Genomic DNA, 16,277 nt, shown 5'->3' with positions numbered 1-16,277 from the left:
CAGCCGGGGAGCATGGGGGACGCATTCTCTTTCCCCTGGGACAGCCTGTTTCGGTATGCATTGCTGTTGCTTCTTCGACTAGTAAATCAACTCGAACGGTCCTGTGCAGGATGATCTTCGTCGCACCGGCGTGGCTGAGTCAGATATGGTACCAGGACCTTCTGAACTTGTCAGCGTCCCCTCCAGCTTCTGGCGGACGCAGATCTCTCCATGGAAGGAGGCGCGATTCTGCACCACGACCCAGGATCGCTGAACCTGAAGGCCTGGCTCCTGCTGCACTAGAGTTTGGGGGCTACGATCTCCCAGCAGATTGTAAGGAGGTGCTCGCCAAGGGCAGAGCTTAATCTACTCTCAAATGCTACGGGCACAAGTGGAAGAGGTTCACCATTTGGTGCTGTACTCAGAAGATCGACGAGGCTGCTTCCATATTTGTTGTCGTTGACCAAGGCAGGACTGGCCCATGCTTCCATCAAGGTCCATCTGGCGGCTATCTCCCAACACCAGATCTCCTGGACAATCATCCTTATGGTCGCATCGTTTGGTCAAGGAGTTCATGAAAGGACTATTTTGCTCGTTCCTGCCAGTGAGGGCTCTGGCCCCGGTGTGGGAGCTCAATGTGGTGCTGACTTGGCTCATGGGTCCACCGTTCGAGCCTATGCATTCGGCGCTGCTGACATTTTTGTTGTGGGAAAAAAGCGTTTCTTGTGGCCAACACCTCCGCACGACGAGTGGGAGAGATCCAGGCCCTCTCTTGTAAACCACCATACTTGACATTCCACGAGATGAGGGTAGTGCTATGTACACACCCCTCCTGCATGCCCAACATGCCGTCGGACTTTCGTCTAAATGAGACCTTGGTGTTACCTGTATTCTTCCTGACGCCTTCGTCGCCGGCTGAGAGGACTTAATTAGTTGCTGGATGTGGTTAGAGCGCTGAAGTTCTATGTGGACCGCACAAAGTTTTTGGATGAGGTCGCAACTTTTTGTGAACTTTGGCCCTGTGAACCATGGGAAGGCCTTCTCCAAGGCTTCCATTTCCAGGTGACTCTCCGGCTGCATCACCCATTGTCACCGGTTGGCAAACCGACCGTTGCCTGGCCATCAGAGCCCATTCCACCAGAGCGATCACTGCTACTACGGTGTTCCTGTCTGGTGCCCCCCTGCTGGACATCTGGAGGGCTGCTACGTGGAGATCGACTCACACCTTCACTAGATTCTACTGCGTCGACGGGGATTCCAGGGAGGAGTCCAGAGTCGGCCAAGCAGTGCTACGCAACCTGTTTGCTTGAAGGTGAGCCTGGTGAGGAGGTAAGAGATGCTTAATGTTGAGATCCTTAATGTTGAGCCTGGCCACCTCCTGTGGTTGTGCATGTGTACTGCTATTTATTCTTTATTCATGAGCATGTGAATCCATGCCAGACCCCATGCTGGATAAGGAACAAGTTACTTACCTGTAACTGTTGTTCTCCAGCATGGGTCTGGCATGGATTTACATGCAAACCCTCCCGCCTACCCCTCTGCGTCTCTTCTCTTGGGCCTACTGCCAGTTTACATGCTACCAAATCTGATGATGGCTGCCAGAGAAGGGGCCTAGGTAGAGGGCAGTCATTGGCTGGGGGCAGTATGACTCGGAGACCAGCGATTGGTTGTTAGTAGAAAGACCATTCAGAAGTGAAACTGATTTTTTCTTTACAGAGGATTCCCAGCCTGACTGGGAATATTCATGAGCATGTGAATCCATGCCAAACCCATGCTGGAGAAAACAGTTACAGGTAAGTAACTTGTTCCTTTTACTCCCTACAAACAGGCAAAAAAAACAACACAGACAGGAGGCTGTCCTGCTATCATCCAAACAGCTCAATTGGCATGTTTGGACCAGTAGTACATGTAGAGATAAAGGAAAAAATCTACCATTGTTACTGCCTGATATGAAGAGGTAGTAATGTATCTCTTTAATCGAAGAATGATTTATTACAAAAACATTTCTATTTTACAGTTAAAACATTTCTGCTCACTTAAAAGTACTTCCAATGGGAATTGGTCTTACTTTTTACTCCCTAAAAATCAATTTTATTCTCAACTTTAAAAAATAGGGAGTAAAATAGTCCCACCTCAAAATCTTATCTGGCGGTAAGGTTACTAGTGTAATTTCGATTTGCCAGCGTACACGCATTAATCTAGGCCCCCAATACACTAATCTAGATTTAGGAGCACTGGTACAACATATGACTTTCGAGAAATCGGTAATGTAGAGTTTGCAGTGTTGGAGAAACCTTTCTCTAATAGAGAAGCCATTTTAAAGATAGAAGTTGGTACTACATATGGGAAACTGAACCTTTAATTCTCACGCCTTGTCTCACCTGCTCCATGGACTGCATCTATCATTCTAACTTTTATGGCATTGTGCAACAGATGTTATTCACTGTTTGTAAATACCTAGTAATAGCATGGCATAACTAAAGATGAATCCAGCTGTTTCTGATCAGACTGCTTGCCCTTTGCATTCTCTACACATACCACACCACAGTACTGGTGCAGTGCAATGTGAGTTTAGTTGTGTTTAAGTTGGATATGTAAATGCCGTTAAAGCATTTTGTGTTTGACAGGATTTTCTATTATTTCCACAACATCCAGTGCTTTAATAGACTGTCTCATCAACCCGCTTCAAGAACAGATGGAAGAATGGAAGAAAGTGGCCAACCAGCTTGATAAGGACCACGCAAAAGGTAGTTATGGTGCAAGCATCTTTTGCGTTCGCTACTGCCACAGATTGATTTCAAGTGTTCTGCAGAATTTAGGGTGTTTGTGCTTTAGGAATGGGGCATTGTTAAGCCCCATCTGTAACTCTTGCTTCTTTCCGGCTACACACTACCTGCTTGAATTAAGAGTAGGGTCACAGGATTAGCCACCAGTTGCCCATTTACAGTACTAATCTTACTACCTTGGTGCGGGTTGTTCTTCAAACGCTCAGTGCCTTCGCCTATCCCATTGGAGTGGCTAAGGATCCTCAGGGAATTGTGCACTGGGAGTTTCCAGTTCCAGCCTATTATAGGGGAATTATAGCAACTCTGAGATGATCACAAACACTTGTCTTTAAGTGATGGTGTCTTTATTTAGCAATTTCTAACACAAATCTGTCTTTTCAGTATGTCAATTACGCGCCTTGAAACACTTGTGTATAGGCGCGTTGTAAATGCCATATCATATATCAAAGTTAAGCAATTGGGATGTACTTTGCAACAACCTTTTTATGCGAGCGCGTGTGTGTGTGTGTGTGTATATGTATATTAACTTTATTCAATGACTGCCAAGTAATACAATAAATAAGTTTGTGGCAAAGAAGCATCAGAAAACAATTTAACTACAATAAGTATTTGGAAGGCATAATCATGCATATAATAAACAGATGGAGAACTGCAGGAGATAGGGGTCATATAATAGCAACACACATGTTGCTCTGTCTGCATCATTTTTAGCGCACTCCCTATAGGTAGGTACCCCACCCATATATCTTTGGGACAGAGGGTATGAGAGAAATATAGGTTTCTTCTAGGACGTTTGTGAAAGCAAGTTCTCGTAGCCATTCTACTTGCGCTGGACTTTTGCAGGATTTCTAGCATCATAGAGTGCATTTTATGCCAATCAGGCTTGATTAAGCAATCTGCACTTGACAATCGTGTTCATGCCTATATCTCCCAGTAGATATTTAACTATGGCTAATGTTGGTGGTATATCCATGATTTCAGATCATATAGTAGCAATTTTAGACCAGAAGAAAGTGATGTTTGGACATGACCAGAACATATGTATTAAATCAGCCGGTGACACATGTCTCCTGAGGCACATGCTGCTGGAATGGAGAGAACCTCACAATTTGAGTTACCGTGTATGTACCCTGTTGAGAATTTTGAATTGAAGTGGTATCTGGCATTTAAAGAGACATCTTTAGTTACTAGACATTTCCTACAGCATTGATCGGCCAGCTCACATCCAAGGTCAGATTCCCAATAAGTGGAAACCTGGCTTGAGGCATTCAGATTTCGTTGAACAAGATTATATAGCGTTGAGACTAATCTACTGTGATGAAATGTCTTCTGCTCTGCAGGAGTATAGGGGTGAACAGTGAATAAACCACCTACTCTACCATCACACCTCTACAAACAAATATATCCCCTTTGCCTTTTGTGGTAATGTGAGCCTGGGAAAGGCTATACTCTTAAGAGGGGTGTGAGTGTAAATGTGATTCAGTATTGACCCAAACAAAAGTATCACAGCTCAAAATAAACGGAATGTCCAAACAAGTTTCCATAAAAATATATATATACTTTAGTTTTCTTGCAGATGGTTTGCTTAATTAAACAGAAAAACTGTTCAAAACCCACACCTGGAAAAAGAGCAGACAATATGCAGAAAAGTGAGAATGCAGGACTCTGGGCGAGAATACAGGGGTGAGACCGCAATTTCAAAGACCACAATGCTATTTTTAGAAGGACATGTCTTGGGGGAGGAGGGAAAAGTGCACATGTGACCTAACCAGTTTCTGGGGCCCAAAATGGGCTCAGGGGCAGGTAGGGGTCACTAGTAATCTCTAGATGGTTAAACTACGGCAAACCAGGCTGTTTGCTGCTGTTCGTGCTGCTCAAAGCAGTTCGAGTGCGGCAGTTGCGGTGTCCTCGAGAGGTGTCGAGCAGGGATCAAACTGAGCTCAAAGGCGATGCTTGAGGACGAGAAGATCTCTAGGGCACCAGAGTCAATTTGATGGAGGGCTCTAGTAGCTGCAGATCGTGAGGGCTCACCATGGTTGTTTCGAAGGGCAAGTAGACTGATAAGGCGACTGGAAGTGTAGGTTTGGTTTGAGGGGCGTCCAGTGGTCGAGGATCCACCAGGGCTGGTTCAACTGATGATCGATCATGAAGATGCTGATGGGGCAAGCAGCGGTTTGGAGATGGCAGATGCAACAAAGAGCATGTTCTTTGTTAGCTGAAGCGCATCATTGCCTCAACTTCAAGTGCAGCAGCGACGATGTTCGAAAGTGCACTTGGAGTTCAAAGTTCTTGGTCAGCATCAAAGGCAGCTCCAGGGGGTTCTGCTCGTTCGGGATGCAGTTAACTTAATTTGATGAGTTCAACTGGTGGTATGTGAGAAAACACAGGGCTCTTGGCTGGCTTTGCTCTGAGGATGCTCTTGAGTCCCAATCTGGGGTCTCGGGGACAAGTTCAGTCCTTGTTCCTGGGCTCCCAGCAAGGGATGCTGGTGCACACCTTCAGGGTTTCTTCACCAACTTGAGTTACTGGCAGAGATGCAGGTCTTGTTCCAGCAGCGGGTTCAACCCCAATGTGCCTTGGGGATGGGTAAATAATAGAGCTTGCCTTGGACACTCAGTCTTCACCTCACTGGTGGCGGGCTCTGGAAAGTCCACTCTCCTAAAAGAGGCCCAATAAAATACTTCTTAGGTGCATGTTCCAGAGTGAATCTGAGAAGCGATGGGATACAACTTCTTTTAAATGTGGAAGTCCCCAGGTGATTGAACTAAAGCTATTCTCCTTGGGGGGCCAAACCCGGTTCTTAGAACCAGTGAACTTTTCCTTCTGACCTCTCACCCAAAGTGCTTTGTTCTACGGGAAGTGAGGGGAGGGCAGAAAGGAAAGATGGGGGCAGAGAGAAAGAGGATGGTGGAACTGTCCTCCAGTTGTAACGATATCCCTCTGACTACACTAAGCCCACTCTCTCTCCCTCTCCCTAGAATCAAAGGTCTTTATATATGTAGTGAGGCTACTTCTGTGTGAAAGGGTGTGCTCCTTTGATTCCTGTTCCCAGGACAGGACAGAGGGGCTGTCTTCTGGGACAGGCTTTACCCGACTTCACAAAAGGAATAAAGACATGCAATCCTAAAGGCTACAGTCTTGCTGGAAGCAGCAGAGACCGCATTGTCTAGGGAGAATACAAACCATCCTTTCACAGCTGAACTGGGCTTGCAGGGCTGACACGCGTGATGTAAAACTGCTGTAGCTGTACTACGTATGAGAAGTATCACACCAGGTATGCATCATTTTTTTAAAAGATTATTCTGCCACCGAACAGTAGACCCATCATTATAGGGTTTTGGTTCAGGGGTGTATCTTTTAAATGCCACCCCTGCTCTGCAGGGACTTGGATGTCACTGCAGCTGTCTGATGGATGCCTGTGTCATCTAAACCTGCTCTGTGCTACTGAAGAGTAGGTACTACTGATCAGGCTACTGATGCAGGGCAATGCTTTTGGCATGTAGGCCACCAGAGAATGTGGAGTGGAGCGTTAACCGCGAGAGCCCCAAACTGAGAATTCTGCACTCCCCACGCAGGCTGTGCACAAAGGATAAGAGGAGCAGCAGCGGGCCAGCGACAGCCGGGTGCCTCCAAAGCAGCACTAATCCAAACAATGGGTATGAGTGCCCAGAATAGTTGTCGTCAATGAGCGGTGGAGGTCGCAAAACACTGGGATGATCTTCCAAGTGATAAACATCTGGGAGTAGTCATTTCTGAGCAAGATTTGTTAAACTCTGAAGTACCAGAGTTTTGCAACCATCTTGATGGCTACTCCGCAGGGCCCCACCGTGGCATATGTATTTCTGTTGCACCAAATGCATTTTCTCCTATTAAAAATGATTCAAGTGGGCATCATCACCAAACACCCTGCCAGACTTTTTTTTTATTTCTTTTCTTTTTTTAAGGGACTTACCCTATGTTGGGATCTATTTGGGAGTTCAGTTTAGTGATAGCAAATAGGTTAAAATAGATTAGAGCTCTATGGTAGATCTGTTTAGAAAAATGGGGTTTAAGGAGGTTTTGTTAAAGGGTATCCTGATCGCTTTGGGAAATCAACTTTTAGAGGTTTGTGGAAGAAGTTATGATATGGGTATAATTTGATCTCTTGTGGAAGGACATTTCATTTTGCCATAGTTGGGCCTATGTGCAAGTATCTGTATTTGGAACACCAACTGAACTGGATTACAGGGCAGGTATCTCTATTTTAAGTGAGAAGGTCTCGAGTCCATAAATAGTGCTATATGAGCCCTCTGTGTTAAGAGTCCAAGCCTCACTCACATCAATTTGACAAGATATCCAAATTAGTGTGTGTGTGTGTGTGTGTGTGTGTGTGTGTGTGTGTGTGTATGTGTGTATATATATATATATATATATATATAGCGCTTGTGGAATCTGCTTAGATCACATGCCGTGCATAGGCCGACATCTAGTGGAAGCTGCAGAGTATTAGTTTGTTTTTCGAAACTCGAAAAGGGGTGTCGAACTGGGGCGTGCCAGTAATGCTATCCCTAGTGTGACATCCACTGTACCCATGATCCCTCACGCGTGTAGGACCCTCACATTGTTTTTTTCCGCCATTCCAGTCGGACACACATTGCGGAGTTCCATTGGCATTAGCCAATTATATATATATTATTGTTATAAAATTCCATGTTCTTTCCACCCTACGCCGAACATCGATGTTGGTGAAGATCAAGGACAACAGCTGTCGAAACTCCACAACGGACTCTGGGCCTCGGAAAGGCCTCTGGACTCGGCCCGGGCCTTGGAAGGCCTCTGGCCTCGGCCCTGTACAAGTAGGGAGAGTGGGGGGTGGTCATACAGGCTCCCACATTTATTTCCTACATATACTCGCCCGCTGCCGAGTTAATACATATGGAGAGTACTCCTTTCAAATTCTGCCCGAAGTGTAACAGGAAGTTCCCCAGGGTAGCTAAGAACAATACATGCAATTTGTGTCTCCCACGAGACCATCCCGAGGCTACCTGTCGAGCTTGTAAGCTCTTCAAGCCGAAAACACTTAAAGACCGCTCCACTAAACGCTGGGCCCACTACGCCAGACAATGATGCCATGGATGCTGAAGGGACCTTTAGCGATGGCAGCAACGCTGACGTATCAGAAGGCGAGGGCAGAAGGGTGACTCTAGACACCCACGTGCAAGCCCTCGACCTCGGAGGACTGGCCAGCGATCCAATTATGGGGACAGCACCCGGCGGCAAAAGCGCAACCCACACCACTCCCACTAAGCACATCAGCCCCAGCCGTGACTTGACACGAGTCGAGCGATCGGCAATGGAAGGCACCGAGAGAGTGGTTTAAAGATTGTGTCCTCTGGACGTTCCCTTTTGAGATCGCCACATGTCAAGGACCAACCGTCCACGGTTGGAAAGAGTGCCGCACTACCAATAGTTGTAGAGGCTCGGTACGACCTCTATGCTCCCAAGTCTAAGCGTGTAGCGTCTACTCCCGAGATTGGACACCCTTCTACCACCTCCGAACCTCGACGCAATGCGTCGAAACCCTCCAAAACCTCAGGAAAGCATTCCTCTAGTCATGGGAAGGGGGATAAACAGCACTAGAGACCTTAGAACACCATAAAGAAAAACAGAACGCCTGAGAAGTCCAAGGTCGCTGACACTACTCTTAAGGGTAAAATTGTCCTTCCCACTCCTCAGTTTATGGGCATGGATGAGGAACCAGAGCAAGAGGTTTATTCCCAGTTCCAAGGAATGGAACTGAGCCGATATTGATAGGGTAATGAGAAGAATGTCTTTTTTTGTAGACTTCTACGAAAAAGACCCTAATTATTTCCATAGCACACCAGCTACCTCTACCCCTTCAGGATCCAAGGACTCTCGACCCCCTACTAAAAGGCTCGGCTCTGAGACTCCGGTGCAGGGATTGGTTTCAGACCCTTTGCTAATTGAACCTTACCTTCTAGAGTTATATGGTGAGGAGACAGACACAGATGCTGGACGACCAGACAGGGCTTGGTTATTATGGGGATGATGAGGATGAGGATGAGGACGAGGAAGATGAAGATGAGGCGGAAGCCTACAATCTTGACTCCCCTATTCCTAAGGATCCCCCGGTGAATGACTCACCGATTTGATAATCAGCCACTTCTCAATGAGGTACTGGCTAAAGCAGCAGCTCATTTTCAAATAGTCACTCAGGGTGTCCAAGACGACAGATTTCACGGAAGAAATTCTAGGAGACAGGAGAGCCATTACCCAAGGCATCCCCATATTAAAATCAATCCACCATAGAATTGATCCCTCGCTGGTCACCCCAAATCTTACTCATGCAATGAATACACGAGTGGAAGCATTCCGGGCCGGTTCCTCCGATCCCATGTACATAAGGGTCCAATTAAAACCCGACTCCCGGGTTGTAACAGCCACCAGAAAAAGGGCAGGCACACCACTAGCTTCTTGAGAAGCACCTCCCAATAAAGAGAGCAAAAGGATATATGCTCTAGGGAGAAAAGTTGCATCCACGTCAGCCTATCAGACACGTATTGCTAACAGTACCACTCTTTTAGCAAGATATAACTGCCACCAGTGGGAACAAGTAGCTGCTCTAATAGTTTCTGCACCTGAACCACTAAAGAGGAAGTTGGCCCAAATTGCATCAGACGGAAGGTCTGTGTCTGGATGCATCCTTGAAGCAAATTTCGATGAAGCAGATAATGCAGGAAGATTAATAGCAGAAGGCACAGTAATAAAGGGCCACGCTTGGCTCAGGCAGTCGGGGTTTAAACCCGAGACCCAAGCCGCGCTTATAGACATGCCGGTAGAGCATAACGTTCTATTCGGCAAGGCAGTGGAAGAGGCACCAAGGACAGCGAAGGATGAGTACAAGACACGAAAATCTCTTGGCTAACTCACAAACCCCCAGGTCAAAGGGGAAATAATAGTTTTCATCACTTTCGCGGCCAAAGCTCCCAGAGGGGTTCCAACTACTACCAAAATCAAGGAACCTCGTAGGGCAACAATCAGTTCCAAACATCACAGGGATTCACCAGAGGCCAGCGCAGGGGATCACTTCGACAGATGGGTGCTGTCCACAGTGTCCGCAGGACACTGTATATCTATTAGCACGCCCTCACGACCATCCTCCAAGACAGAAGGTACACTCGTGGAGCACCAGAAAATCCTTCTCGAGGAAATCGCCACTCTACTTGCAAAGGACGCCATAGAACTCGTCCCGGGCAACCAGGTAAACGGGGGTATTTATTCAACATACTTCCTTGTGCCAAAGAAAGATCTAACAACACGCCCAGTATTAGATTTGCGCCCTGCAAACAAGTATGTCAAGCCACAAAAATTCTGCATGACTGCACTCCAAGAGGTAATCCCCCTACTAAAAAAGGGGATTACATGGCAACATTGAAATATGAAAATAGGCATCTTTCATATCCAATGTTCCCAGCACACAGAAGATTCTTCCATTTCAAAATGGACACCCAGCACTACCATTTCAAGGTGCTGTCCTTTGGCATAGCCTCGGCTCCAAGGGTATTCACCAAGGTACTGGCGGTGGTGGCGGCGCACCTGTGCAGGGAAGCAATTCCAGTGTACCCTTACCTGGATGACTGGCTCATCACAGGGGAAACCCCCGTAATTTGCAGAATAAACATTCAGAGAACAATCAACCTCCTCTTTCAATTGGGCTTCTCAATGAGAAAAAATCAAGTCTGGTGCCAAGCACCTCAAAGCAGTTCCTAGGAGCTGTTCTAAACACCCAATAGGGGTTGGCCTTTCCATCAGAGGAAAGAATTCGAAATCTGTTGCTGCAAATTCCTAAATATCAGGCCGGTCGCCAAATAAGGGTACACAAAGCGATGAGTTTGCGAGGCATGGTGGCATCTTGCATTTACCTGGTTCCCCATGAGCGCATGCGACCCATGCAGGAATGGTTGGCGAAACAGTGGTCCCAAGCAAGCGGTCAGTGGGACGATCTCGTGATCGTTTCGCCAACACTAGTACAAAATCTTTGCTGGTGGACAAGAGAAAATCTTACCAAGAGGAAACCCTTCTATGATCCAGAAATACAGGCCGTCGTCACAACAGACGCCTCCCTGGCAGGGTGGGGAGCTAACTAGCTTCATCACACAGCTCAGGTTCTCTGGTCTCACACAGTGGCTCAGAAACACATCAATCTGCTAGAACTTCTGGCAGTCTTCAGAGCGCTTTGGGCATTCAAACCCCTCCTATCCAACCTGTCAGTGCAGATCCTAACAGACAGCACAACAGCAATGTTTTACTTAAGCAAACAAGGGGACACTCGTTCGACAAATCTCTCCAAGCTTTCCCAGACAATTTGGAGATGGGCACTCAAACGGAAGATTTACTTGTCATCCCAACATGTTCCAGGGAATCTCAACTCTCTAGCAGATGCTCTGAGCAGGGATCCCCTTCCAGAAGAACACGAGTGGACACTACACGAAGAAGTTGTAGGAGACCTCTTCTCTCAGTGGGGTTTCCCCACTATAGACATATTCGCCACAAGCGAAAACGGGCAATGCCCAGACTTCACATCCAGGTTCCCCCAGCCAGGCTCCAAAGGGAACACCCCATGGATGAATTGGTCAGGGATGTTTGCCTATGCTTTTCCACCAACCCCTCTGATGAGGATGGTGGTCAACAAGATCCACAGGGAACCAATGACACTCATCCTAGTTGCTCCTACCTGGGCGAGACAACCGTGGTACCCACACCTACGCTAATTGGCGGTGTACGACCCCATCAAACTCCCGTGCCGGTACAATCTACTCTCCCAGCACGAGGGACTAACAGTGCATCCTCAGCCCAACTCAATGAACTTGGCAGCATGGCTCCTGAAGTCATAGAGTTCGGACATCTCAATTTACCCGAGAGATGTATGGATATCTTGAAAGAGTCAAGAAAACCGAACACAAGGCACTGTTACTATGACAAATGGAAACAATTTGTTATTTGGTGCCAGAACAAACAAAACAACCCAGTTGATTGTACTCCTTCTAATGTCGTCGCATATATGCTCCACCTATTAGATGCAGGGTTAGTGTTTAACTCACTTAAAGTACACCTGGCAGCTTTGTCAGCCTACACCACTTCCTGTAACAAGGTGTCATGGTGGAAAATACCAGTTGTCAAAGCATTTATCGAAGGGGTAAAGAGACTCCATCCTCCAATTTCTAACCCACCACCAGGTTGGGACCTTAATGTGGTACTTGCTAAGTTCATGGGACCCCCCCTTTGAGCCGATACACAAATCTAGTTTCAAACACTTGACTTTTAAAACTGCCTTCTTAGTAGCCATCACATCCATAAGAAGGGTCAGTGAAATTCAAGCTCTGTCAGTGCAGGATCCTTTCTCCAGCATGGGGTCTGGCATGGATTCACATGCTCATGAATATTCCCCGTCGTCAGGCTGGGAATCCTCGGTAAAGAAAAAACCAGTATCAGTTTCGTTTCTGATCTGTCTTTCGTAGTAGTAACCAATACTGGTCTCTGCGTCATACTGACCACAGCCAATGACTGCCCTCTACCTAAGCACCGCCTCTGGCAGCCATCTTCAGATTTTTACCGCACGTTCATGTGTTGGGATCCTCGTGCTATTGCTCTCGAGCGTTAGTGCTATTTTTCACGTTTTTTCTCAAAAAACTTCGTTTTTTTCGGTCAAAAGAGCCTCAAGCTCCACCGACTCTCCATCTGATCAACGGGGACCCGTGTCGGATTCGTCTACGCCCCTCAAGGGTGAAGATTCGTCGAGCTACGCTTTTGGAGGACTCCAGAAGTTTCTCAGGCCCGGTCATGGCCCAGGAGAAGGGAAGCTCGACGCCCGGAAAGCTGTTCAGGGTCTGCCCTGGATGCCAGCTGCAAAACCTCTTCAAGGAGGAACTGCCTACATGAGGACAAGACGCACGTGGAGAAGGACTGTGCGTTTTGCGGCAACATGTCGGAGCGGACCATGAAGGACCGCCATCAACGTCTCGCCAACTGGCTGGAAGGGGAAGAGCCCGTCCGGGGAGAAGAAGAGGAAGAAATCCGAGCGGTCTTCTAAGACCTTTGAGGACGCCCCGGCGACGGGGGTCCAACATAAGGCCAAGCACCGCGAGTCCGCTGGCACCGGGAGCGCCGAACGGTCGTGCTCTACGGGCGCCAGGCTGGGCGCACCCTCCCCGGCACCATCAACCGCGAGCCAACGCTCCGGGTCGGGTAAGAGGAAGGCCGAGCACCCGGCGAGGCTCATAGAGAGGCCCCGGTCGAGCTCGAAGGCGGAGGGGGAGCGAGGCACTGTCCCCCCCTCAAGGATAAGGCGGTGAGCGCACCGAAGGTGGTGAAGGCCTTAATCCATTCGGCCAAGCCCTCTATCGAGTCTGTCGCGGCGGCCCTGGCTCAGCCTGTGGAGGCTACGCCAGTGGTGGCGACCTCGGGGCTCAGTCTCCCTGCCACCTCGGAGGGAGTCCTCTTTTGTGCCCATCGATAGGACCCCCGTGAAATCCCCCGTGGGGAAGAAAAAGGGGGGGCAGGGCGTCGTCGTAGATTCGGCCTCAACCTCGGAGGAGGAGGAGCTGGTCGAAGTCTTAAGCCACGGCCTCGGCGTGGAAGAAGACCGGCCCGTCGGGATGGATCCCGACGCAGGTGACGACATCGTCGAGGGTACCGACGGGGCCCCTGATCGCCCGTCGGATTCCCCTCTGCCAGCGCCGCGAGACAGCTCGGCGGCCATTTTGTTGGCTATACAGTCCTTATGCTCAGAGATAAGGACGAGACTACCGTTGCCGACGGAACCTCTCCCGTCGGGAGACCCGGAACCGGGACCTTCTGGGGTTCCCCCTACCAAGAAAAGAAGGATCCACCCTCCTCCTCCTTTTCAGCCGTCGCGCCCCTTCCAGCCCTCCTCCCCGTCCACCCAAGGGGATGATATGGGGACTGACACGGCAGCGACGGGTACGGACGACGAGGTATACGACGAGGATGTACCGTCGTCGCCTCCCACCAGGGCTTCTCCGCCCGACGAGATTGGATCGTTCCACTCCATGATCGCCAGGGCATCCGAGCTTTTCCAACTCTGCCCTGAGGAGAAGAAGGAAGGTTTCCTTTATCAGCGGCGCGAGGCCAAGAGGAAGACGGTCCTCGCAGTGCCTCTATTGGACGACATTTGGGATGAGGGCCTCACCCTCCTTAAGAACCCTTCCACGACGCCAGCTAGAAGAGACCGGTACGAGAAAAAGTACCGGGTCCCGGACACGGCCCCCCTGTGCCTCCGGGCGCAGCCTACCCCGGACTCCGTCGTCTCCGCGGCGGCCAGGAAAAAAGCGGGGGGGTGCGGCCTCCATATCGACTTCCCCACCGGACGGCGAGGGAAAGAAATTGGACGCTGTGGGACGCAGAGTCATCTCGTCTGCAGCGACGACGATTAAAGCTGCCAACGCCTTGGCTATCGTGGCCCGATACGACAGGGAGCTCTGGTACAAACTGGCTCCCCTGCTGGACTTCTTGCCGGACGACAAGAGGGCAGAGGCCCTGGAGATCCTGCAGGAAGGTGAGGTGGCTTCGGACCACGCCATTACCGTTGCGACGGACATCGCCGACACTGGGTTCTGCCAGTTGGGCAACGGCGTTTGCCTTAGGCGGCGTGGATGGCTCAAGGCTACGGACTTCCGTCAAGACGTTCAGACCAGAGTCCTGGACATGCCCTTCGATGGGAACAACCTGTTTGGGAAAACAGTGGACGATTCCCTTCAGGCCATTAAAGCGGACACCGAGACGGCCCGGGCCCTTGGAGTTCTGCAACAACGACGGACGCCCTTTCGGAGCAGCGGAGGCAAGGGCGCCTCCAAAGGTTCCGGCGGCGGTTTCTCCTCCTACCGTCAAGCGGCCCGCTCGTCGTCTCAGGAGGCCTACAGAGGACGAGGCAAGTCTGGCGGACCCCGCCGTCGTCGCCAAGGACAAGGCGGCAAAGCCTCGTCGAAGCAGGATTGAACCGGCCGTGGGGTCGGGCCCCCACCGAAGCACCCCGGTGGGAGGCCGGCTGGCGAGCTTCGTCAGCGTGTGGGAGTCCATCTCCACCGACCGTTGGGTGCTGGACGCCTTGGCCCGGGGCCACGCGCTCGAGTTTCAAAGAAAGTGTTCGCCCGTCCCCCCCGTGGCCAGGAAAGAACTTCACGTCCCTCAACTTCTCCTGGAGGTAAAGGTGATGCTCAGGAAGGGCGCCATCGAACTTGTCCCAAAGAGGCTTCGGGGCTCCGGAGTTTACTCGAGATACTTCCTCGTGAAGAAGAAGACGGTGGGATGGCGCCCCATCCTGGACCTGCGACGTCTGAACAAGTTCATCAAGGCGCAAAAGTTCTGGATGGTCACCCTCCAGCACGTCCTGGGTCAGCTGGAGGAAGGAGACTTCCTGTCGTCGTTGGATTTGGAGGATGCCTACTTCCATATTCCCATCCTGAAGGGGCACCGAAAATTCCTCAGGTTTGTGGTCCAAGGGCGTCATTACCAGTTCAAAGCCCTCCCCTTCGGACTACGGTCGGCACCCAGGGTGTTCACCAAGTGCCTCGCACCGGTGGTGGCGCAGCTGCGCCGCGAAGGGATCCACGTCTACCCCTACCAGGACGACTGGCTCATCCGAGCCAAGACAAGGGAGCTCGCCGTGGTTCACACGGCAAGGACCGTCCAACTTCTCACGGACCTCGGATTCTCCGTGAACTACGCCAAATCCCACCTGGTACCCGCGCAAGACGCTCTGTTTCTGGGAGCGAGGCTCAACAGTGTCCCTTCTGGCCTCCCCGTCGGAGGAGAGGACCAGGACCATCCTGGGCAAGGTGCAGCGGATGTTGGTGGCCGACGCGGCCAAGGTGAGGTCCATCAAGTCCCTCCTCGGAATGATGTCTTCCTGCATCTACCTCATTCCCATGTGCAGGCTCCGGATGCGCCCGTTGCAGGAGTTCCTGGACGCGCGCTGGATCCAAACTACGGGCAGCTTCGAGGAAAGGATCACACTCGACGAGAGTTTCCGACGAGCGATCCGGTGGTGGGGCACCCGCGCGCATCTGACGGCGGGCATGGACTTCCAGACCCCAGCCCACCAGGAGACAGTGACCACGGATGCCTCCCTGGAGGGGTGGGGAGCGCACACCGAAAATCTGCACGCAAGAGGCCTTTGGCTCCCGACGGAGAAATCCTTACATATCAACGTCCTGGAGCTCCGTGCAGTGTTTTGGGCCCTCAGGTCCTTCCTTCCGTCCCTCAAGGGCAAGGTGGTGAGGATCTTCACCGACAACACCACCACCACCATGTTTTACATCAGGAAACAGGGCGGAACCAGGTCCCCAGCACTGTCCAAGGAGGCGCAGGACCTGTGGCATTGGGCAGTCGCCCAAGGGATGTTTCTGGTGCCGTTTCATCTGGCAGGGATAAAAAACACCATCGCCGACTCACTCAGCAGGGAGCTGCGCTCGTGCCACGAGTGGGAACTACAGC

The 16,277-nt window shown here is 50.3% G+C and overlaps 1 protein-coding gene across 13 annotated transcripts in view; it reads left to right on the top strand.

The window, feature by feature from the left end:
* Positions 1–16,277, top strand: part of MTSS1 (MTSS I-BAR domain containing 1) — a 1,344,348-nt gene that overhangs the window by 773,336 nt on the left and 554,735 nt on the right. For all 13 annotated transcript variants that reach the window (XM_069621598.1, XM_069621599.1, XM_069621600.1 and 10 more), the window contains one exon: positions 2,635–2,726. In XM_069621598.1, the coding sequence (XP_069477699.1) occupies positions 2,635–2,726 (92 nt within the window). The remainder of the gene's footprint in view (positions 1–2,634; positions 2,727–16,277) is intronic.

Source organism: Ambystoma mexicanum, chromosome 5q, assembly GCF_040938575.1.
Source record: "Ambystoma mexicanum isolate Mex_15411 chromosome 5q, UKY_AmexF1_1, whole genome shotgun sequence".
NCBI classification, from domain to species: Eukaryota; Metazoa; Chordata; class Amphibia; order Caudata; family Ambystomatidae; genus Ambystoma; species Ambystoma mexicanum.
This window is presented reverse-complemented; position numbering and strand designations above follow the sequence as displayed.